Genomic DNA, 25,227 nt, shown 5'->3' with positions numbered 1-25,227 from the left:
CGCAGTCCTGATAAAAAACGCAGATCGCCGCCATTACTAGTAAAAAAAAAAATAATAATACAAAATGTCATAAATCTATCCCCTATTTTGTAGACACTATAACTTTTGCACAAACCAATCAATATATGCTTATTGCAATTTTTTTTTTTACCAAAAATATGTAGAAGAATGTATATCGGCCTAAACTGAGAACATTTTTTTTTTTTTTAAATGGGGATATTTATTATAGCAAAAAGTAAATGATATTGTGTTTCTTTTTTTCAAATTTGTTGCTGTTCTTTTGTTTATAGCGCAAAAAATAAAAACCGCAGAGGTGATCAAATACCACCAAAAGAAATCTCTATTTGTGGGAAAAAAAGGACGCAAATTTCACTTGGGTACAGCGTCGCACGACTGCGCAATTGTCAGTTAAAGCGACGCAGTGCCAAATTGTTAAAAGTGCTCTGGTCAGGAAGGGGGTAAAATCTTCCGGGGCTGAAGCGGTTAACAACAACTACACATGCTGACTCTGCCTCCTCATATATTATAATAATAAATGTTAACAATACAGAAGCTGATTAATAAGCGCCTTCCCTCGCTGTGTACAATCACTCAGCCCAGCCTTGTATACAGTCATCAGCTCCTCTCCTCTGCTATAGAGAAGAAGAAGGTGTTACTATCCCACAGAAGAGGACACGCCCCGGCCCCTCCCCTGCCCTCACCACCTGCACCCAAACCGACAACAACAAAAACTTCCATCTCGTCTGTGTGCAGCGCTCCTCCCGGAGGATTGTGGGAAATGTAGTCCATCTATACCTAGACCATAAGCCGCATAGAACTCCTGCGGACTACATTCCCCGAGCCCCCCCCCCCTCTCTGCCGGCAGTACTGCGCATGCCCAGTTCGGTGTGTGGGAGTCCAGTTCCCAGCGCCGCTGTGATCCGGAGCTCGTGCGGTGGAAGGTCTGTATGGAATGTCTTCTCTCCTCCGATCATTGTTATCACTGTATGTCCGCCTGACCTCCACACTGGGGGGGAGGAACTTCGCGCGTGTCCTGATCTCTGTGCCGGGAGAGGGGGGCGGTGATTGGTTGGAGGATCTACAGGTTGTGATATGGGAAGATCGGGCTGTGTGTGATCTTCTCCGCTGTGATCATCCGGCAGAGGTGACTCATGAGCGGCTCTGTAGAGGGGGAGAGAGAGACTGCCGCACTTCTCCGACCGGGGGGTGCCAGACAATTCCCTGTATACAGAGATATATATACAGATCACTGGGTGTCCTCCTATACACCCCCCTATATATTATTATTATAGGATAACCCCCCATCACACTGTCATAGGAGGGAATGTATTCATCGATTATTGATCACCTATAATCATCACAGAGAGGAATGTCCTATAGTATAAATCAATGGACAATTATTGATCACCTATATAGTTAGTAGGGGGGGGGGTGTCCTTTAATATTGATCATCTATAGAGATGGAATGTCCTATAGTACTGATCACCTATACAACTCATAGGAGGGAAAGCCCTATAGTATTGATCAATTATTCATCACTTATAGTATTGATTATTGATCACTTATAGTCTTGATCACCTATATAACTCATAAGAGAGAAAGCCCTATACCTATAGTATTGATTATTGATCACCTATATAAATTATAGGGAGACATGTCATATAGTATTGATCACCTATATAGACTATAGGGAGGAATATCCTATTGTATTGATTCCCCCCCTATAGAGATTATAGGAAGGAATGTCCTATAGTATTGATCACCTATATAGCTCATAGGAGGGAAAGCCCTATAGTATTGATTCATTATTCATCACATATACAGATCATAGAAGGAAATGTCCTATAGTATTGATTTATTGATCACCTATATAGATCTTAGAGACAGATGTCCTATAGTATGGATCACCTACTATGTATAGATCATAGCAAGAAATGTCCTATACTGTTGTTTAATTATTGATTACCTATATAGATCATAGTGAGGGGTGTCCTATAGTATGGATCGTTAGACAATTATTGATCCATCTCTAGGTGTGAATAGAGGATATCAGTTCACTAATGCTTGCTGACACTTGTAGTCCTTAAGATAGATAGACACAGACTATAATCATCCAAGAACCAGACTGGGCTCTTCCCGACCAATCATGGAGTGGTGATTGATGGGTTAAATGAGAGCACCCGGATTTTCTCCCATCAGTGAGGGGATCACATAGGAAACGAGTGGATTTATAGAAAAGACTCAGCGACAGCCATTCTAAGGGCTTGTCACCACCACTGCTGGCACATATTGAACATTTGCATTTTGTGCATGGGGGTTTTTTTTTTGTTTTTAGTTGTTTTTTGTGTGTGAGACCACCCTTGGGTTAAAAGGTTGCCCCACTTTGCTATCCTTTTTTTTTTTTTTTTTTTTTTTTTTTTTTTATGCGCCACAATGCTTCAGTCTGTACTGTGCTACTCAACCACATCATCGTGGTTATACAAAGTTGTTTGTGGGCATCTCAAGGTCAGACAAAAACACACTAAACCCCAATGGCGCTTTTTTGCTGCCAGTGGAGACAATCCCCTTTTTTAAATGCAGCATTTATTTCTCCATTATGAGTTGTAGAACAAAAGAGAATCCTGGCCGGTTTAGTGTCAATAAACTTTACTAGAAGATTAACAATACTAGTTACAAGGGGGGGAGGGGTGCGTTTAGCATCCCTCAGCGGTAAGTGAAAGCGACCAGCCAGTGCATTTTCTCCAGTTTGCATGGGCAGGAGGATGTCTGCCAGGCTTAGTGCCTACAGAACCATTTTTTGTTTTTTTTTGTTTTTTTAAATCAACAAAACTAATACAGATAAAGTACAAAACACAATACACATAGATCAAAGTATATATTCATCCTTCATATCCTCATAGGATTGCATTACTAATTTCCAATCTAGTCAATCGTTTAGCGATCAAAGTAAAAAAAAAATAGTATCTAAAGCATAGGACCTTTAAGTCACCACATGATCTGCCAGCTCATATATATCTTTAGCAAATCATATCCTCAATAATCCTTCTAGTCCTATATGACAATATATGTATCAATATCATATCAAAAATTTGATATTGGAAATTAAAAATGAATATTGTTGGCGGAGGCCGTCCAAGGCTCCCCCAACCACTTGGCCCAAAAACTTTTCATATCTGTGTGGACAACCTCTGTTCACATAAGTATCTCTATTGTAGTGGTAAACTGGTATTAACCAGTATAAAAAGGTGGGCGGAAAAGGTTTCCTCCAATACAGGGCAATATCTTTTCAAGCATAAAACAAAGTAATGTTAGCGAACGTTCACTCTACCGGAAGGATATCCTTAACCAAACCCAACAAACATACCGAGATAGAGACCAGCATAGGGGTGTATAAGATGGAATTTAACAAAGCTACCACCTCCAGCCAACAACCTCCAATATATGGACAGGTCCAGAAGATGTGTGAGAAATATCCCAGAGCCGTACCACACCGCCCACAGTCAGAGGAGCGCATAGGATTCGTCTTGTGAAGTCGGTATGGCATAAAATAAGCTCTATGCATTGAATTGAATCAAACGGTCTCTCAGTGAGACCGAAGATCGAAAAGGAACATCCCACACATCATCACAATCGTCATTGTCTAAATCAGGAATGTCCCACAGACATCTAGTCACAAGACCCTCTAACACCGGGAGAGACACTGTAATAAAAGGAGAATACAATCTGGAAGTAGGTTTCTCCGAACAGTCGGACCGAAGTACCGTTTCCAAAACAGATTGTTCAATCGTTGGATTAGCTTGTGGAAACCGGGTATTGAAGGCATGGGAAAGCTGATAATATGTAAACAGATGGGAACTGGGTACATTAAAGTTTATGGTCAGTAAAGAAAAGGAAGATAACTTCTGATTAACAACAACCTGAGAAACCAACTTTAACATTATATTTAGTCCATACAATGGGTTCAGATCATTTATAAAACTGGAGTAAAGTAACATTCAACCAGAGGGGGGCATTTGGAGAAATTGGCGCTCTAGGGTAGTGCCCACATCTAAGGCCAGCCCCCCAAGCTCTCCAATAGTAGTAAGCATTGAAGGGGTCAGATGGTTGGGGGGGGGGGGGGGGCCGAGGGCCTCTGAATATAAGAAACTTAAGAGCTTCCATAGATTCTACCACCACAGCTTCCAACCAAATGGAAGGGTCAGATAGTTCTGGTCACCAGTTAGAAAATACTTAGAGATCTGGAAAAGCTAGACCACCCTGATTACAGGGACACGTCAGGGTGGTCAACTTGTATCTAGGATTTTTTGGGCCCCATAAAAAAAAAAAGAGGAAAATAATTGATTAAGCCCTACTAGAGCTGCACGATTAATCGTCAAGAATCGTTTTCGCGATTCTTTCCCGGTTGCGATATTGATAAGTGTTTCACGATTCTTGCTCGATTCTCTCTGCTCTTCTGAAGCCACAGCCCTCAAAAGAGAGGAAGAAAAAGATCTGGGCGGTCTGCCCTACACCTTGTAAGATCACAGCCACTGATTTTTAGTGGATGTGTAAGTTCTGTATGCCTTCAAGTCAGTGTGTTTGCTATTCTCCTTCATAATAATTTATTGTATAGCACCAACATCTGCCATAATGCTGTACAATAATAGGGAAATATATGCACAAACAAAAGGTAGCCTCAGGCCATTAAAATCTGGTGTCGAATGGGATAGATTGGGAAGTTTTGCACAGTCCCTATTTAGTGTCATGTCCTAAATAGTATATAGACTCCAGGGGGAGATTTCCTGCAAACAAAATGTTAATAATTAACATTTTCACTATCTCAGATCTTGGTACCCATCACCCCTTCCAAATATTATTGTTTTGTTTTTTTCATATTTTGCTATTTTTTTCTATCTAGAACTCTGGAGAAATACACGGGGTTTTGGTTGGTCAGAGCAGGTTAACCTCCCTGGTGGTTTTCCCGAGTGTGGCTCGGGGTTAAATTTCAGCACCGTTAGCGGTAACCCCGAGCCACACTCAGGATTGCATTGCAGGATCCTGGTGTGGTATATTTATCTTGTCCCCGGGATCCTGCGATGTCCCCCCGCTGTGTCCGTGGGCTGTGTCCTCCGTCCGATGCCTCTGTGTGCCAGGCTCCGTTCCCTGCGAGCATTGCGACGCATGGGGACGGAGCCCGGCGGTAAATTCAAAAAAGTGAAAAATCATAACACATACAGTACAATGTAATCTTACAGATTACATTACTGTATGAAATTATTTCACATCCCTTTTGTCCCTAGTGCTTTTTTTTTTTTTTTGCCTGGAAACTGGAGATTGTCCATAGCAACCAAAAAGCATCCCTTTACATCAAAAGTGGTTTTAGACCAGCTAGAAAACAACGATAGTAAATTAGAACACTTGCAGAATTGAGCGATAGTGATTTGTGGGGAGATTTATTTTGTTATATTATTATTTTTTATTTATTTATCATTTTATAATTTTGTGTTTCAAACTTCATCATACCCGGGATATCTACTAGACTCTTGGTGGACAGATTTAAGTGTGTTATTGCTAAGAATTACAGGCCTACAATATAAAACGCCAAATTTCTAAGCAAAATAATTGTACTGCTTTGAGACGCAAAAATCTGACATAATCATACCGCCAGGGAGGCTACAGAATGGACTATACATTGAAATGTTTTTGCTTCGTCATTATAAAAAACACTGCTGGGAGAATTCATGAAGACTGGAGCAGCATTGCATGACAACCAATCATCTTCTAGCTTTCATTTTCAAAGCTTCACTGCACAAATTGAAGCTAGGAGCTGATTGGTTGCCATACAGATCTGCTCCAGATTTAGTAAGTTGCCTTAATACTATGAGATTTATATTGTGCTTTCGTTATTATAAGTGTACAATAATGACTCTACAAAATGATTGTACAGAGACTATTATAAAAAGAGGGAAAACGGCATTCTTTGTAGTAAAAGCCTGCGTGTTGCTTTTCCTATTCCAATAAACCTTTATGCTGTCCCATAGCTCCATCTATTTGGGTATTCATTTGTTTTAATAAAATAGAGGCGGATGTGGAGCTGCAATATTCCAGATGTAAACAGGTGCACGGGGAATAGAATGCACAAGAAAATGCCGTGCTATTTATTAGAAGATATTCTGTCGGGTTTTTATAGCGTTCTTTTCTCGAAGAATATTAAAACTTGGATTTGAAGCTGTGAATCTTGTGAGTCTGGGCTGTACTCAGGCAGAGCAAAGCAACAGGATGGCTCAATGTTCCGCCTTCCCAACATCCACAATCTCCTTTCCTCCCCTCCCCATTTGGCTACCAAGAATGAATAGAAATACCTGATACTTCTGGGTATGGGGAGCATGCGACTCCCTCCCATGTGGCAGCATTGGAGACTGGCAGCTCAGACACCCAGAGAACCCTTAGCTCAGTGTCGTGTTTTGGAGCTTACACTGGGATTCCTATTTTTGCTTCTGTCTGGTATTTAAAAACAAAAAAGGACTTTAATGTAATGTGTGCCTATAAGGATATTTCACTTCCTGCCTTGGTGACCCCAGTTGGGAAAGTAAGAGAGGATCTTCTGATTTTTAGATCTCGGAAAAGTTGGGACAGAGGTTCTAACTAGTGGTGCACCGAAATGAAAATTCTGGACCAAAACTGAAATTCAGTCAAGCGAGGGGGGGGGGGGGGGGTTGGGTGGGTTGCATTGCAGCCAGTGGGTGGGGGGGCATTTTTTGCATTGAAGTCAATAGGATGCAGCATGCCATTACCGTCACTTTTTTTTTTTTTTTTTTTTTCCTGTTGGAAAAATGCCAATAACCTTATTTTTGGACGATAATTGTTGGCGACTGATATCGGTGCATCCCTAGTTCTAACCAAAAACAAAAAGTTTTGGAGAAGCCTCGCATTCAACTGTCACCTTTTAAAAGAGAAGTTAAAATGTTTAACTCCTTAGAGGCTGACATACCTAACCACACTATCCAAGTCCTTTGTAAAAACGAGCGCTCTAAATACCTCTTTAGAGCTGCCTTCAGGCCGGTCACGTCACTCGCGGCCGCTTTACAGCTCAGAGACATTGCTTCTGCTGGAGGGGCTGTGATCTCCCTTTGACGACAGTTGGGGAGATCACATGATCTCCCGCAGAAGCAATCTCTCGGTGCTGTAAAGCGTCCGCGAGTGACGTGACCGGCCTGAAGGCAGCTCTAAAGAGGTATTTAGGGCGCACATTTTTACAAAGGACTTGGATAGTGTGGTATGCCAGCCTCTAATAGAGGGGCTGGCATGTGACAATTTTTTATTGTTTTTTTTATTTGTAATAGTAGCGGTGGGGGGGGGGGGGGATAGACACAGAAGATGTTGACATGCAGGAAGGAGGAGGGAGAGAGGAGGGAGGCACTTGGACCACGGTGATCAGGGTAAAGCTGCCCTGGTTATCGTGGTCGGTTTAGAGAGGGGATACAGGAAGTGCCCAGGTTCAGGGTTTTTTTTTTTTTTTTTTTTTTTTTTACAGTTTAGAGGGGGGCAGATTACAAAGCACTGTGCTGTGTAATCTGCTTTAAGGGACCAGAATCGGAATTTTCTTTCTTTGGGGGGGGGGTTAACAAACACTTTAACCTTAAGGAGCATATTGTACCCATGTTTAGGGTGTAACAGTCTCCTATTCACCCGCCACCTGTGCATCCCGCTCTGTGACAGCGGGCGGGGATCTTCTCCCCACACCTGCTTTCACAATTTTAAAACAGCGTGGCTGTGTGAAGCTCCGCCCACACAACCGCATCATTCATTTACAGTTTAAGGCTTAATGTACACGGGACGTTTTTACAACCTCTCCTGAACGATTTAACTTGACAGATAGTAACACGTGTTTAAAACGTTTTTTTTTTTTTCTTTTTTTCAAAATGTCCAAAATGAAAAACACCTGTAAACGAAAGGCGGCTAAACGCAAGTTACTGCGTTTAGAAGCGTTTGGCGCTTGAAATGCCTGTAAACTCAGCGTCTGAAATCTTTTTTTGCTTTCCAAAAAAAGGCCTCTAAACTCAACTGCCTAAAAACGACATTAAAAGAACCTGTGTACATTTACACATAAGATAACATTGGATGAGTTCAGGGGCAGCTGAAAAAAGCAGCCAACTGCCTCTGAACGTCCGTTTACCAGCAGCAGTGTACATGAGGCCTTAGACTACAAGTACTATCAACCTTTGTGGCTGATGGATTGTAGTTCTTAAAGCGGAACTTCAGTCATTTTTTTTTTTTTTCATCTTTCCATCCATTAAATCTTCTGCCCTTGTTATTAACTTTGGATAGTAAAACTTTTTTTTTTTCTGCCAGAATGGCGAAGATGTTTTTATTACAGATTATGTGAGCAGACTGCAGTTCCTCTTTAATGAACTGCAAGGGCGCTGGTGAGCAGCTTCGTAGTTTGACGCTTCCTGCCATTCAGTAAGTGCCTGCCCGTATTGGAGGTATGGGCAGACCGTTTACTGAGAGTCTGCAGGGTCCTGTCATTGCACCTGCGATCTGCTGATCCGCGGGTGCACTGCTTATAGAATGTAATATAAAAAAATAATAAATGTACACTTTTTTAAAAAAATTTTTATAAAAGGTGACCTTAGCCCGCAACAACCAATAAAGGTTCATCTTTCATTTACTGGGAAGACAGAAACAAGGACTCCAATTGGTTCATTGCAACCGTTTTTTTTTATCAAAGTATAACATGGGGCACTTTCACACTGGTTTGCTTCAAACTGCAATATGCAGAACAGGAGACATGGCAACATACAATAGCAGCATGTGAATTTCCTTACATGTTCCTAGCAGTTATAGGTAACATCTAAGACCTAATTAAAGAAGAACTAAAAAGACAAAACTCCTCTTTTCCCCTTTTAGGATAGAGTAAGGGAGGGTTATAACCCCTGTCAGATTTTTTTTTTTTGGTCATCTGTGTCCCACTGGGGAGACCACCTACAATTTTGTAATTTTCTTTTACTTTCACGTTCAATGATAAACAGGACAAATAGAGTGTGACACTCCCTAATGGGGACACACTCAGCAATAAAAACATGGCATATGTTCTAATCCCTCTCCACTCTGTTCTAAAATAAAATAAAGTATTTTGCCTTTAAGCTGCTTCACACTAAAGTTTTTCAAGCGCAATTACGTTTAAAAAAAACAACGCCAGAAAAGCTTAAGAAAAATGCTTTACTGGAGGTTTTGAAGCGAACCAGTGTGAAAGTGCCAGCAGAAGACTATATATAGTATATTATATAATTTAATAGGCACTTTTCTAACCTGGGATGTCAGTACAGTAAAAGGGGCTAGTGCATACAGGTATCTTAGAAGGGTGTCCAGCACCCTTGGTCAGTGCACAGTTTGATATCCTAATACATGAGGACCAGTGCCGCTCTTCTGGGTTGGACACCAGCAGCCTCCAAAGCTTTATCCAAGACTCCTATAGGTAGTCACAGGTTTCCTTTTTATTTAGACGTGATTTATTTTATTTTTTTCTGTAGGTTTGAAAAAAATGTGTACACAAGTCCTCTTCTGCTCCACTAAATAAGTGGCGGGTTGTCAGTGTGCACAGATGAAGATCTGTCACATACTGTGCCAGGACTGAGCGCACTGAGCTGCCATTTCCAGATTTCCGTTCTGACAGCTTCTAAGGCAAGAAAGAAAGAAAACCCGCTGCCAGAGAATAAGCCGCTCGCTTGTTGACTACCGGCATGACATGTACCAATATAACTCTATACAGTGCAGAGATCTGTCTTCTGTAAATCCGCAGAAAGAATTCTCTGAACATTTAGCTCTGGTTCACACGGATGCCATTTTTGATGGGTTCCAGAATGTATGGAATCCCAGGACATGTGAAATAATGACTTTCAGTGGAGGCCGTTCACATATGTGCAGAGCGAATCTGTTCCAATTTTAAAAACGAGTCCTGTGATATTATTATTATTATATTTTTTTTTTTTTTTGGTTCATTCTAGTGTGTTTTCAGCTAGTCGCTAGTCAGAGAGAGAGACCCCGGTGCACCATGACAGTGCATCTCAACACAGAAGGGTTTTAGCGAACCACAAAGCATAGATGTGAACTGGCAAAACCTCCCTGCTGAAGTGTTCAGACATTTGTTGCTCTGTGATAAGCCACTACTGTTCTCTCTTTTGTCTGTAGTCTGGTGATCCTGGAACACATCTGCTGATAATGCTGGAATACACTGTTGTGCAGAGGTCACATTAATGCCGGGGTCTGGTGCACTTCTACTGACCCTGTGCAGCTGTATCTTATCCTACTGCAGGGGATTACATAGAGCTCAGATGAAGGTAAAACAAATGTGTCCTCGGCGACCAGGAACGAATTGGTAACCATCAGGGCAGGTCCAGACAGATTGTAAGAAGAAAACCAATTTCATCGAAAAACCTAAAACTCTGCACCTAGAATACCAGAGGTTGAGGGTATTTTTTTTCTCCCCCCCCCCCCCAAAAACAGCTCCGCTCTTATTTAAGAGGAACTAAACTCTCACAGTCACCATTAAAGTGATTATAAAGTCTGTTTTTTTTTTCTTTAAAAATAACAAACATGTCATACTTACCTGCTTTGTGCAGTGTTTTTTTTCTTCTCGGGTCCCCCCGCCAGCGCTCTTGGCACCTCCCTCCTGCTAAGTGCCCCCACAGCAAGCAGCTTGCTATAGGGGCACCCGAGCTGCTGCTCTGTGTGTCCATTCAGACACAGTTTGGACCCCCCTTCACTGACTTTGATTGACCATAGCAGGAGCCAATGGCGCCGTGCTGCCGTCTCGGCCAATGGGGAGGGAGAGTCCAGGGCAGCTGAGACATTCCTGCAACATCCCTGGATCAAGACGGAGCTCAGGTAAGTATTAGGGGGAGCTGCTGCACACAGAAGCATTTTTATTTTAATGCTTAGAATGCATTAAGATAAAAAAAACCTCTGACTTTACAAACACTTTAACTATTTTTAATCCTTATGCTGCTAGCATTAATAAACAGATAGGATGGTATATTATATTTACTCTTTCTTTTTCTTTTTTTCTTTTTCCTTTTTTCTTTTTTCTTCTTCTTTTTTTTTTTTTTTTTCTCTTTCTTTTTTTCTCTCTTTCTCTTCTTCCTTTCTTTCTCTCCTTCCTGGGCCAAAATAATCTCCCACATCCCAGGAGTCTTCCCCTCCTTTTTTTTTAATTTATTTATTTATTTTTTTAGGATCATGCTTACCTAGGTGGATGCAGCATTGGTCCCCCGCTGGCTCTAAGGCTGAGAACTGAGTGATCAGGCACCGCTGATTGCTCAGTTCCCAGTGCTCCCCGAGCAGAGAACAGAAGGGTTAGAATCCCGGTTATTTATTGTTCTCTGTGTCCCAGTCGAGAAGACTTATCCTTAATCCAATGGTGACTATTTTAAATAGCATTGAAATATAAATAGATCCAATTTTTATATTTTACATTTATTTACATCTCCTGACACTTCCTTATATAGGTCTTTTACTTTGGCTTATTATTTTTAATCTGATTTACTTCTGCAATTAAAATAAGTAATCCACAGGAAGAATTTGTTGTAGTTTTACCATCAGTACACCGAAGTGATAGAAAATGTAGATCTAAACCACATTTCTAAAATCTCATAATTAAGCTTTATTGCCTTAATGTAATTTTAAAAACATTGTTTGCCGTCTTTTAAAATACAACCTGGTGATCCTGCCACAAAGGCCCTAGTGCCGGCACTTCCTGTTAGGGTCCTTTCACACTGGGGCGGTTTGCAGGCGCTATTGCGCTAATAATAGCGCCTGCAAACCGACCCGAAAGTGCCGCTGCTTTGTATCCAGTGTCAAAGCCCCAAGGGCTTTCATACTGGAGCGATGTGCTGGCAGGACGGTAAAAAAAGTCCTGCTAGCAGCATCTTCGGAGCGGTGAAGGAGCGGAGTGTATACCGCTCCTTCACATTGAAATCAATGGGACGGCGCAGCTATACCGCCGGCAAAGCGCCTCAGCAGAGGCGCTTTGCGGTGGTTTTTAACCATTTCTCGGCTGCTTACAATAGCGGCGCTTTACCGCTGACGCCGCCCGCCCCAGTGTGCAAGGGCTCTAAGAGCCCTTGCACACTGGGGCGGGGGGCGGCGTCGGCGGTAAAACGCCGCTATTATTAGCGGCGTTTTACCGTCGGTATGCGGCCGCTAGCGGGGGCGGTTTTACCCCCCCGCTAGCGGCCGAGAAAGGGTTAAATACCACCGCAAAGCGCCTCTGCAGAGGCGCATTGCCGGCGGTATAGCCGCGCCGTCCCATTGATTTCAATGGGCAGGAGCGGTATACACACCGCTCCTTCACCGCTCCGAAGATGCTGCTGGCAGGACTTTTTTTACCGTCCTGCCAGCGCATCGCTCCAGTGTGCAAGCCCTCGGGGCTTTCATACTGGGATGACAGCAGCGGCACTTTCGGGGCGGTTTGCAGGTGCTATTATTAGCGCAATAGCGCCTGCAAACCGCCCCAGTGTGCAAGGGCTCTTAGGGGGGTGACACCTGTCATGCTCTTGCATTGTCTCCGTCTCACATGCGCCCCTGGTGGAGACTACAAGTAGCTGTGTTGACACACATTGCTCAGGCACGGTCTGCTGTTACTATCAGATGCACCAAAAAAGGAAAATGGTATTTTATTATTCCCGCCGTCTCCCAGACCTTTAAGAACTTCAAGGTGCTGAGAGGCAGGCATTCAGGTCACGTGACTGCTGCGATTGGCTGTCATATAATTGAAAAGCTTCTGATCGCAAGTGTGCATCAGGTGCTTTCCGGTCTTAGCCAGTGACTATGCTGGGAGCGCGCAGTTTTATGTTTACATAGGGCCGCCTATATGAGGCCGCTCGGCGTTAAAGCCCACCCGCCGTGCACGCATTAGCAAGATAAATGTCACCCAGCTTGGGTTTAGATTTTTTCTAAAGCAAATATATAAATGATTTATTTATTTATTTAATTTTTTCTTGAACGGCCTCCCATTAATTATGGCCTTTCTAGAGATTTCTGGGAAAATGTCACCCATGCCTTTTAACACTCCATAATTATTATTTCAGTGCAAGATCCAGCATGTGGCAAGTAATACTGATGTGATGTATTCATCCTTGACTCACGGTCTTATTACCGCCAACGTATGATGCTGATTGATTGACCCGCTGCCAGATAGAGCAGAGCTCTCATTACACAAAGCCATGTAAAATTCTAATTAACACGCCATGATTACCGTGAGAAACTGCCTTTGAAGCGCACATTCGCCCTCTCTCCGTGCAGTAAAGTATTTATGGTGGTGCTTAAAGCGGAACTTCACCCAAAAAGGGGAACTTGCGCTGGTCTGAATCCTCCCCACATTTGGCACTTTTTGTGAGGGGGGGCGGCTGTGAAGTCGTAAGGCTTAAGATGCAGCGGCCCGAAGCTGATTGAAGAATCCGCTCATGTGAGGATATCGCTGGATCCCAGGACAGGTAAGTGTCCTTATATTAAAAGTCTGCAGATACAGTACTTGGAGCTGCTGAATTGTAACTTTTTGGGGGGGAGACTGGAGCTCCTGTTTAATATTGGCTCAGAAGTCGGGTCTTTTAAAGTGGATCTTCACTGCATCAGAGCCCCATAAACACTATTTAAATCAAAGCAAACTCCCCCATCTATCCATGTCTGTATTATTATTTTTGCTGAGAAATCTCTTTGAAAAGCACCCTCCTTGCATTTCTGGCTGTGGCCACCCTGAGAGCCGGTTCACACAGGGGCGGCGCGACTCACAAAGGCGACCTGCACACGACTTCAGCGGCGACTTGCAAAATGACTTCTGTATAGAAGTCAATGCAAGTCGCCCCAAAAGTAGTACAGGAACCTTTTTCTAAGTCGGAGCGACTCGAGTCACTCCTATGAGAACGGTTCCATTGTACAGAACGGAACGCGACTTGTCAGGCGGCTAAGTCGCCTGACAAGTTGCCCCTGTGTGAACCGGGTCTGAGTGGAGGCAGATGATTCATGTAGCATTTACTTCCTGGAATCCATCTGCCCTTTGCTCAAGCATGCATGCAGGAGATGTGCTTAGCTGAGAAAACTCCTCCTCCTCTCCTGAAGACTCCTGGGATGTATGACATCATTTACCTAAGCAAGAAACGGGGAAGTAACCGAAGGATTGTAAAACAAAAAAGTAAACAGTACTTTCCTATATATTTACCAGGGTGGATAAAAATCAATGATTTAAAAATAAATATATTGGATTTTTTTAAATTGGATTTTCTTTCATTTCAGTTGGATTTTTTTTTTAATCAAATTTATTTTTAATGAAATGCTTTTGGAGTAAAAATCTATCTAAAGATCTTATTAATTTATCATAAATATAAAACTTTTATTTATTCAGCATGAAATGGAGCTTAGTTATGTAGCATGAGGCTGTCTATTCTGCAATCTTTAAATTTTTTGGTAAACTCATTCAATAAATCCAAGCTCTGCAAGCTGAGATAACATGCACTGGCAATGTTATTGTTTTAATTAAAAAAAGGAATTTGAGTAGTTCTCCAACTATGTGTGATTAACCTGTTACAGCGGAGTTCCACCCAAAATTGGAACTTCTGTTTTAAGCACTCCTCGCCCCCTTACATGCCACATTTGGCATGTAAATTTTTTTTTGGGGGGGGGGGGGAGAGGGCGCCTAGTTTTAAGAGGGACTTCCTGTCCCATTTCCTGCTTCTGACTTCAGGCTGTCTAGGTGACTCCTCCTTCTCCCCCTAGGCGGCCCCTCCTTCTCGGCAATCTACTGGGACACGTCACAGGTCCCAGAAGATTGCCTGTCCACTCGGAGAGCGCAGCACGACTCGCGCATGCGCAGTGCGCACCCAGCCGTGAGGCCGCAAGCTGTCATGGCCGGGTGCCCACAGTTTCTATGGCGGCGCCGCAGACAGGAGGTGGGAGGAGCGAGGCTTTGGGCGGCCGCATCGCTGGACCGTAGGACAGGTGAGTGTCTGTTTATTAAAAGTCAGCAGCTACACTTTTTTTTTTTTTTTTTTTTTTTTTTTTGCTGCTGACTTTTAATAAACTGAAAAAAGCCTGGAACTCTGCTTTAAGCTAAAATCTACTCTGATATCGATGTTTTACTAACCTGACCGCTTTATTATTCTAAATAGGAAACCCTCATTTGGTTTGCAAATATTAAAGATTCTAACTTCCAGCAAGAATGAGGCCTTACATTTAAAGAGCACCTGTCATTTCAGATCCATCATGGCAGCGCCTGTTAGCGGGCATCCACTCACCTGCTGCCTCCACGTCCTTCATCTTGTTGTGTCACTGCCGCATCACCAACCATCCCATTAAAGTGAATGGGACTGTTGGCGAGTCAACAGCCGTTCAGAGGAGGAGCCGCTGCAGGACAGATGACAGTTGCTCTTTAAAAATTATGATTTAAATCAAACCCACCCTGCTATTTACTAATGCTAGCAGCATGAGGATTAAAAATAATGTTGATTGAGGGTGTGGAAAGGCCTGGTTCACACCTATGCATTTATTGTGCATTTTGCAGATTTGCACTACAGAACGTGTTCCATAGGATACCATGTTAAATGGACTGTAGTGCAAATCTGCAAGATGCAAAAAGCACAGAAAATGCATAGGTGTGAATCAGGCCTAAAGCCCAGCTCCAGCCAAAAAGTAATGACGTCTGTGAAGCCAGGCAACTTGCATTTTCTAAAGACATCACCCACAGCAGCCAACACGTTTCCTCAAAACAGGTTTGCTTTAGGCTCCATTCACACAGCATTGTAGTGCATTAATGCGTATTATGGCACGTGGTGATGTGCGTTGCATTAAAGCAGCTCATTAATAATGATTGCACCACAGCAGGTGGAAAAAAAGTGAATGACCCTTTAAAAACGCACCCACCACAACGCATGGCATGTATGTTGGGCTCTACTATACAATAAATGGCGACACATATACTTTAGGTGTATTGTATTTTCAACGCACAAGTGTGACTGAGCCCTGAATCCAACGACGGGTTTACTTTAAAGGGAATAGTTGTAAATTGTTGGAGCGGTCTCGAATCTAAATCCGTTTAAAATTAATGCATCCTAAAAGGTCTGCTTGCCTTCAGTGTTTCCGGCAGAAAAGCAAATTGTGGAGGACTGTATTGTCTGTCAAGGCTCGAAAATAGCACAATAGCGGCACAAGCCACCCACACAGTGTTCTCGCTGGATGTAAGTGCCGTGTAATTGGTGAATGCTTTCACCTTGCAGAATGCCAGGTCCCCCCGCTGATCCGTTGGGTACACTGTACTGATCACAGCTCTATTCATTTATCACAATGAGAAAATGATGAGGCGGGGGGGGGGGGGGGAGCAAAGCAGCCAGACATGACCCCACAGGCTTTCCAGAACGCCGATTTTTAAAGACCAACTCTAGATGGAATTTTATTATTAGTTTAGATGAAATGAATGAGCTATAAAAGCCTAGTGGTGCCCAACCCACAGCTTGAGGGCTACGGGGGGTGTCTGCAGTGTGAACACCGAGGGCTCCACCAGTAAGGTCTCCAGCAGTCTCATGTAACATGTCTCTGACTGTCTCCTACAGCAGAGGTCTCTAAACTTTATAAATAAAGGGCCAGATTATTCTCTTTCAGAATTTAGGAGGGCCAGACAAAATGTCCCATCGATGGCGTCATTGGCAGGAATGATTGCCCCGTCATTGGCAGGAATGATTGCCCCGTCAGTGGGATGAATGATTGCCCCATCATTGACGTCAGTGGGAGGAATGATTGGCGTCAGTGGGAGGAATGATTGCCCCGTCATTGGCATCAGTGGAAGGAACGATGCCCCGTCAATGGGAGGAATGATGCCCCGTCATTGGCGTCAGTGGGAGGAATGATTGGCGTCAGTGGAAGGAACGATGCCCCGTCAATGGGAGGAATGATGCCCCGTCATTGGTGTGAGAGGACTAGTGTCTCAAAGGCCTGATAAAGGCAAGCAAAGGGCCCCAGGGCTGCAGTTTGGAGACCACTGTCCTACAGCATGCTTCAATCTGACCATTTCCTCTAGTAGGTCCTCAGTCTACAACAGTCTTCTGTAGCATTGCATATAATGCACAGGCTGCATTTAAGGCTAAGTTCACACCTCTGCGACCAAGAGGGTCACGGTTTGCGCAGTCACAAAAGCCTATACATTCGAATGGGCTGCCATGCCCCGCGACATGCAGGAAAGAAGTCCCTGCACTATTTTTGAAATTGTAGCCCACACGGGAATCTCTGTTTCCGGTACTGTTGTGATTTCCAGAGCAGGTGGCATGCCATTAGGATTAATGCCAACTGCCCGTGGGTCCCACATTTTCTCTGTGTGGGTGGTTGCGCCTGCTGGTATTTTTGCGGGTCCTGCAGCAGCACCACATGCACAGATTTGAACCTAACCTAAAACCGTATTAAACCGAAAACCAAAAATACAATATATTGCAGCTTATTGATCGTTGCGGTCGCTGCATTCGTTTTCTTTTTTAAGGCCTTTTTCCCCCTCTATTTTCACCTGGTGATCTGGCCCTTAACACACCTCCTGTATTAGATTGCCTCCACTCTAGGGTTGCCACCTCATCGCTTTAAACCTGAACACATATTAATTACACAGGTTCTGTGGCTGATTAAGGTGGTAATTAAACTCAATGCCTTATCTGCTTTTAATTGGCCTGTTTAAAGGGATGAGGTGGCAACCCTACTCCACTCTAGATGAAGGAGCACAGGGCGATTCGGACGGTGCCACTGCCGGCAATAGCCGCCGATTTGGCTTGCGATTTGACATGCCAAATTGTACCAATGTGAACCTAGGCTCAAAGGCTTTGAAACAAAGGGCACTTACCATCTTCTTCTCTTTTTTTTTTTGGATCCTTTTCCCTGACCCTAACCTAATCCACCCTCCCCCTACAGATGCTTACTTATCTCATTCCAAAGGTCACAGTTCCGCTGTTTACATCCAACACTGTAAATTTTTTAAAGAGGAGCTTCACTCGCACCCTTTCCCCTTTATTTTTATTTTTTGCCCCTTTTACTGAGTTGCCCTTAAAAAGCATACTTACCAGCCCAGCAATCCTTTTTATATTTTTATTTTTTTAACAAATATAAATCCAGAATCCTCTCTTCTGATGTCCATTAGGAGGCTGGCAGTCTTTCTTTTTCTTTTTTTTTTTTTTGGTTCTCTACACTGTCCCCTGATGACACGACTTCCCAGTATGACAGAACTTGACCCAGAACCTCCTGGGATCAGTATCAGGAGGCTTCAGCCCGGGGGGGGGGGGGGGGGGGGGGGGGGAATTGTGAAAGTGCCCTCTAAAAAAACTACCTACCCCCCCCCCCAAAAAAAAATAATTATCCGATTTGTTAAAAGGGGGTGGTGGCAAGAAAATCATGGAAAGTCATCAATGGGGTGAAGATCCTCCTTTGAGCCTAGTACACACTATCAGTTTTTTGTTTTTTTTTCATTCAATCCGCAGCGGGTTGAGCAGAAAAAAAAACTTCACAGCTCAGGTCAGGCCAGCTGTACTAATGATCCGATGTTAGTACAGCGATCTCCCCTACTGAGCTTTTGTGTTGTGACAGGGGGACGGCGCTCTCAGAGGAGGTCGGCTGCTGGTTTTCCAGCATGTTCATCCGACAGAAGCCAGCTGAGTGGCCAGCTTCTGTTGGACTGGCTGCCATGCACCTGGGTCAAATGTCGGACGTGTTGTGTGTGTGTGTTTGTTTTTTTTTTTTTTTTTTTTTTTTAACCGACCGATGTCATCTGACATTCGGCCCGTGTGCAGAACTTTACCCATAACAACTTACTTCTTGCTGGAGGCTGCCATTTTGCTGAAGCCCAGAGCCCCCAAAGAGCAGTAAATCATAAAGTGGAATTAAACCCATCGATTTAGCGGTTTAAAAAAATGGTTCCATTCCTGGAATGCCGGTGTTTCGTCAGATTAAGCGACCCATCAGATTTTGTAACGGAAGTGACGTTCCGTCGCTGCCATCTTGCTACACGCTACACTCCTCCACAGTAAGGATACACTGAGAATTTTCTTGTGAGAAAAAAAGGATACACTGAGAAGGGACATCTTGTTATACCCAGGGGAGTTTTGAATTTCACGCTTATTTTTAACAGTAAACGGAGCTTAGAAGGTGAAATACAGTATTTAGAAATCCGACAGACTGTTTAGATGTTAAATTTTAAAAGCAGCGGCACGCCTGCTGATCTCACAGGTAAGCTCCGCTTACTGTTAAAAATAAGTGTGAAATGCAAAACTCTGGTGGGTGTAACAAGATGTCCGCTTGCCCCCTTCTCAGTGTATCCTTACTGTGGACGAGAGCAAGGTGTAGAAAGATGGCGGCGACGGAACGTCACTTCTGTTACAAATTCTGACGGGTCGCCAAATCTGAGGAAACGCAGGGATTGCTAACTGTCACATTTGCTTGTGTCCTCGACCAAACTGTCAAACCATCAAATGGCTGGTGTCATAACTGATCACATGTCTACCATGGCAGTTGCAGATCAAACAGAAGCACCATCCTTGGCTTTAAAGGATAGGAGGGTTTAATTCTGCTTTAGGCTACTTTCACACCGGGGCGGTGCCGGGGTTATCGGTAAAGCGCTGGTAATTTAGCGGCGCATTACCGCTGTTATGGCGGCATTAAAAGCACCCCGCTAACGCCTAAGAAGGGGTTAAAAGCGCCCATGTTGTGGCGCTGCCGAAGCTCTGCCCATTCATTTCAATGGACAGGACATTTTGGGAGAGGTGTATACACCGCTCCCGCACCGCCCCAAAGATGCTGCTTGCAGGATCTTTTTTTCCTGTCCTGCAGGCGCTCCACCCCAGTGTGAAAGCACTCAGATTTTCACAGTGGGGAGGCATGAGAAGCACTTTACAGGCGCTATTTTCAGCGCTAAAGCGCCCCAGTGTGAAAGGGGTCTGAAAGCAGAGTTCCAGCCTGGGTGAAAAATTTAAAAGTCAGCAGCTACAAATACTGTAGCTGCTGACTTTAAACATAAGGAACCTGTCCAAGGAGCCCATGATGTTGGCACTCCGAGCCCACCGGTCATTCGGCTCTGGGTGCAGGCGCCGGTATCCTTACTAAGGGAAACAGGAAGTGAAGCCTTGTGGTTTCCTATTGCGCATGTGCAAGTCATGCTGCGCTTTCTGAATGGTCCCGCTGTCTTCTGGGACTTGTGTGTGTCTCCCAGAAGGCAGCGGGGGAGGGGGGGGGCAGAAGTTTTGTAGATGGCCGCACAATGATGTGGCGATCTTTCACGTAATTGGGAGTGGGTACCTGGTTTTTAGGGGAGGGTGTGAACAAGTGGAGCTTCAGCTTTTGGGTGGAACTCTGCTTTAAGGCTGTCAGCAGTGCCTACATATGCCTAAAATGGAGAGCCACTGAGCATGTGCAGAGTGAAACCAAGTATTACTGGGTTTTAAACCGTATAGATAGTTATATTTAATGTTTTACATGGCTATACCTGCGAAATGGGCCAGACTGAAGTGATCTAGCAGGACTTCAGTTTTTGACTAAAGTTCCACTTTAAGGATCTTTCCTATCTGGGACATTCCGGACCTGTCATTGGAGAGGATGGAGATGGCTGCTTAGCCATCTTTGTTCCCTCTCCATAGACACAAACCTACGCCGACTACATACTCCCTCTAATTGGGTATGTTTTATGTGATCGTTTCTCCCCAGTAGATTGTTGAGCAGACAGTCTGTGTATGATCTGGCAATGGAATGGTGTCTATAGGTAGATTTACATATTTACATGAAATGCCAAACTGTGACTGGGCTCTGATAAGGTATTTTCATAGCTGTAAAAACATTTTGTATACTTTAATTTTTCCAAATGCTATGACTATATGTCTAAGGTTTCCTGCCTATAACTAGAATGTTGATTTTACGTTGACCTTCATGTCACTTTAGCACACCATAAAAATCCAATATAAAACCTTGGATGAGAAGAAATGTGTGGGTGAGAACAAGGTGCGACTACGCGATCGCACCCGCAGCTCGGGCTTTCCCAACACACCGACAGCTGCAGAGCGTTAGTCTGGCACAGAATGTAGTGCTAGACTATCTGTTGGTGATATAAAAATCTCTGGCCTGACAGCGAAATGCACAATTGGGATAATTATACAAGTAATGTTCACCTATTAAAAGATTTGTCATTTCTGTTACGGTGTGTGTAGCCAAAACTTTTCCCTTTTTTTAGCGCTAGGAAGGAGTTGGAACCTCCAAATTTTGCATTGTGTCCTCTCTAAATGTAATTCTATTTTGTTTAATGATATTTTTTTGCTCTGATCTTGGTGACCAAAGAGAAATTCAAACTTTAAAGTAAAAGATGATCTTATCCTCCCACCCACCCCAGGCCCTAATGCATTTGAGGGTTTTTTTTTTTGTTTGTTTTGTTTTTGGGGTTTTCCTTTTTTATTTTAATTTTTTTTTTTTTGGTCAGTGTCTGCTCCCGCTTCCTCAGTTCTTGCCTAGGGGAGAATGACATCACTCGTTCCATCTGCAGCCTCTTGGGTCACATCCCAGGAGGTTGCAGGACAGGTCTCCCTACACTGCGTGATCTCACACATGTGCAAGCGGGGAGCCAGCTGTGATTTCTCCCTGATTTTTAAAAGTCCGCAACTACAGTATTTATAGCAAGTGAATTTTTTTTTTTTTAAACACCTTTGAGCCAGTGTTCTGTCAAATTAGCCAACTCGTCAGAAACTCCAACCACCTTACTTCCGGTTTCTTTAAACCATCAGTAATTGGAGATTTTGACAAATATGTTGTTTGGACACAACACTGGCAACTAGATAAAGTCCGCTGCATGATATTATGATTGATGATTGTTACTGGCTCCCATACTAAACAACAAGTTGGCCGCCTCCGGGGCAATGACCACTTTGTCTTAGTTAGCCGCTGTGGTGTCAACAGCAAAATCTTCCTGTAACAGACTGTATTTGGTTGCCAGTGTTGTGTCCAAACAGCAATTTGTCTTAATCTCCAATTACTGATGGTTTTAAAGAAACCAAGTGAGGTGGTTATAGTTTGACAAGTTGGCCAATTTGACAGAACACCGGCGCCTACTGATCCTTTAAGGGGTTTCTAATGCTTGGGGGTAGGGTTTATGGTCATGTGACCACTAGGATTGGTTGTCACGACGGTCACATGATTGGAAAGCTTTCCGTTGGCCTCCGGTAACTGTGCTGGGAGCGTGCACTCGGCACAGCTGTGTCTGCAGTGTGATATGCAAATATGTGGCTGCTCGGCGCCAAGGCCCACCTGCCGTGAGGCCGAATACTTGCGTACAGTCGCGTGAAGGGGTTTAAATTAGTAAAGTTCCTTTTTAAGCAAGTCTCACCAGAACACACACACACAATGTCAAGGAGGGAGGCTAAATAGGAGGCTGAGGCAGAAAATTGAGGCTTTACCTGGCAGCGTGGTGTTTTTGGCATTGGTGAAGTGTGATACTGGCTGTACTGAATTACATATATTTTGGCAGGGAAAACGGTTGCCATGTATTGCAGTATAAATATACCAGTTTGCACATGTTATGTGATGTCCAGAGAACAATACAAGTCTTTGAATTTATAATATGACTAGATGTTTAAAGCCCAGCTAAACTTTGTTTAAATTCACCAAAAGCCTTCAATGAACATCAACACCAATAGTGTATAAAGTCCAAATCGGCTCAAAGATTATGCAGTTTTTTTTGTCTTTCCAAAACTACAGTCAGTGTTTGATGGGGAAATCGAGCAATTTTCTTTCCTTCCACCCATGGTAGAAGGAAAGAAAATTGTATAATCCTACGGGTCGATTAAGATGTTATACACCTGTTTGTCTAGATGTCTTGCACCTCCCGCATCGCTATTGTGTTCTGCCGGTGGGGAGTCTTCCCTACTGGCAGAATACAATAGTCACTAGCTTGCAGTGATCCCATGGGGAGAAAAAAACTGACTGGTTGGTTGTACTGAAGTGTATTGATGGATTGACTTCAGTACGATGAGCCTGTCAATAATTAGGTGGAATCTTGGCCGGTCCCTACTGAACTGACCAAGATTTGATCTATCTACAGCCGGCTTTACAGTTTTTCTTCAGAAGCTGCCACATCCTGAGTAGAAAGGTCTGTCGCCTGCCAGCATGCTGCAGAGAAGGACCCTTGCTCTCTGTATGGAAGCAGTGGTCTCTCTGAAGTTCGATGCCCCATGTTGAGTCAGAGCTAGAGCCCTTCAATCATTAAGGAGTAAGGTCTTTGCTGAATGGCGAGCCCTAGCTTTGACATTGCATGTAGGCGTGCTGGACCTCTGCAAAAAAGACAACTGGTTCCACACAAAGAGCAAGGTTCCTTCTCTATAGCTTGCTGACAGTTGAGCTTTAACTGTATGTGAACCCTAAGAATGTCTGTTTGCTCTTTTTGGTCTGTTTTTAAATGTATATAAAGCCAAAACTTTGTATGTTTTGAATGAAGTGGGAAATGGCTGTCTGTTTTCCGAGTTCTTTAGAAAGGAAGGGGACATTCCTTCCTGGACAGAACATGGGACAATGAAAGTTGGCTGCACACAGATGTCATCCAATAAAAGTCCTTTATTCTTAAAATATGGGATAAACGGCACCAGGATGTAGCATACAGTTGATGCGTTTCACACAAAAAAAGTGCTTAATCATAATTGTTATGATTAAGCACTTTTTTTTTTTTTTGTATGAAATGCGTCAACTGTATGCTACATCTTGGTGCTGTTTGTTCCACATTTAATGAATAAAGGACTTTTATTGGATGACCTCTACTGTGTGCAGCAAACTTTTTTTATTTACCCACCACTTTCTTTACTAGCAACCATGATTAGCAGGACAAATGGAGTGATTGAATCTTCCCAGTGGAGACATAGACATAAAAAAAAAAAAAAAATTTTTTTTTTTTTTACAGGGGGTTCTAACCCTTCCACATGCGGAAACTAAAACAAAGTTTTGGCTACACCTACACTTTGCTCTCATTTTAAACTTGTTCTGTATTCTATTTTCCACCAGGTTCCATGATCGAAGATAATGGGCTGCCAGGAAGTGCATGCCGTGACCCTGCTGGCCTTTGTCTGTGGCACTGCCTCCATCTCAGGCCTGTTCGCTGCCACCCTGCTACCCCAGTGGCGGCAGATGAGACTGTACACTTATAATCGCAATGAGAAGAACTTGACAGTCAGCATCGGACTCTGGGTGAAGTGCACACGGGAAGAGTGGAGCAGGGAATGCCTGATGTACGACACCGAGTGGTACGCCAGTGTGGACCAGCTGGACATCCGCGTTCTACAGTTTGCTCTTCCCTTTAGCATCTTGACCGCTGGCTCTGCCCTCATCCTGTGCCTAACCGGAATATGCAACACCACCTTCACCTCCAATGTGCCGAACCTAAAAATTGCCAAGTGTCTCGTCAACAGCTCTGGTTGCCATCTTGTGGCAGGCTTGCTGTATATCCTAGCTGGTGTCATTAGCCTGACTCCATCGATCTGGTCCATATTTTACACCAACGTGTTGAACAGGAAATACGGGTCTCTGTTCAACTATGACATTGCAGTGTTTGTTGCCATAGGCAGCTCTGGCGGGATGTTCCTCACTGCCCTGTTACTGTTTTTGTGGTATTGTGCCTGCAAGTCCTTGCCATCGCCATTTTGGCAGCCATTGTATTCCCATGTACCCAGCATGCACAGCTACGTTCAGCCATCATATTCGGCGCGGTCCCGTATGTCGGCCATAGAGATAGACATTCCTGTGGTTACTCACACTACATAGATTGGCTGTGCAATTTAATTCTGAACTTTTATCTCCCACCTAAGTAGTTGTACAGTGGTGATTTAAAGGGTTATCCAACCCGAAACAATATTTCTGGTTTACGTTAAAGTTGTTGAATTGTTCACAATCTCCTCATCTTTTGGGATCTCTTGTAGTGAAATATGAGCCCTCAAGTTCCCTGGTCAGTTCCAATGTCATACTGAGGAGGTCTCAAGTTCTCTGTGGTGGTTTTTTAAGTTACATTAAATCAAAGAGAGTAGATGGTCTGTCCCACCACTTGAGTTCCCGAGAGAGAAAAACAGAGAATAGGTCATCCTGGTACCAACCTAAAGCTGAAATAACTGATAAATTTGTTCCTTTCAACTAATATCTATAATGGTGATTAGTATGTATATTTTTGGCATTGTACTTTTTGTATTGGTTGTGTTGCCTTTTAAATGTTTTCTAAAACAA

At 43.5% G+C, this 25,227-nt stretch overlaps 2 protein-coding genes across 7 annotated transcripts in view; one reads left to right on the top strand and one right to left on the bottom strand.

The window, feature by feature from the left end:
• Positions 1-25,227, bottom strand: part of ADAM22 (ADAM metallopeptidase domain 22) — a 419,533-nt gene that overhangs the window by 155,219 nt on the left and 239,087 nt on the right. The window lies entirely within an intron of this gene.
• On the top strand, positions 806-25,227 carry CLDN12 (claudin 12). The gene is made up of 2 exons (XM_073629699.1): positions 806-941; positions 24,019-25,227. The coding sequence occupies exon 2, from the start codon at positions 24,037-24,039 to the stop codon at positions 24,772-24,774; it is 738 nt and encodes a 245-aa protein (XP_073485800.1). The 5' UTR covers positions 806-941; positions 24,019-24,036; the 3' UTR covers positions 24,775-25,227.

The sequence above is a fragment of the Aquarana catesbeiana genome, linkage group LG05, assembly GCF_042186555.1.
Source record: "Aquarana catesbeiana isolate 2022-GZ linkage group LG05, ASM4218655v1, whole genome shotgun sequence".
Lineage (NCBI taxonomy): Eukaryota > Metazoa > Chordata > Amphibia > Anura > Ranidae > Aquarana > Aquarana catesbeiana.
The sequence above is the reverse complement of the archived record's forward strand: the minus strand, read 5'-3'. Positions and strand labels throughout refer to the sequence as shown.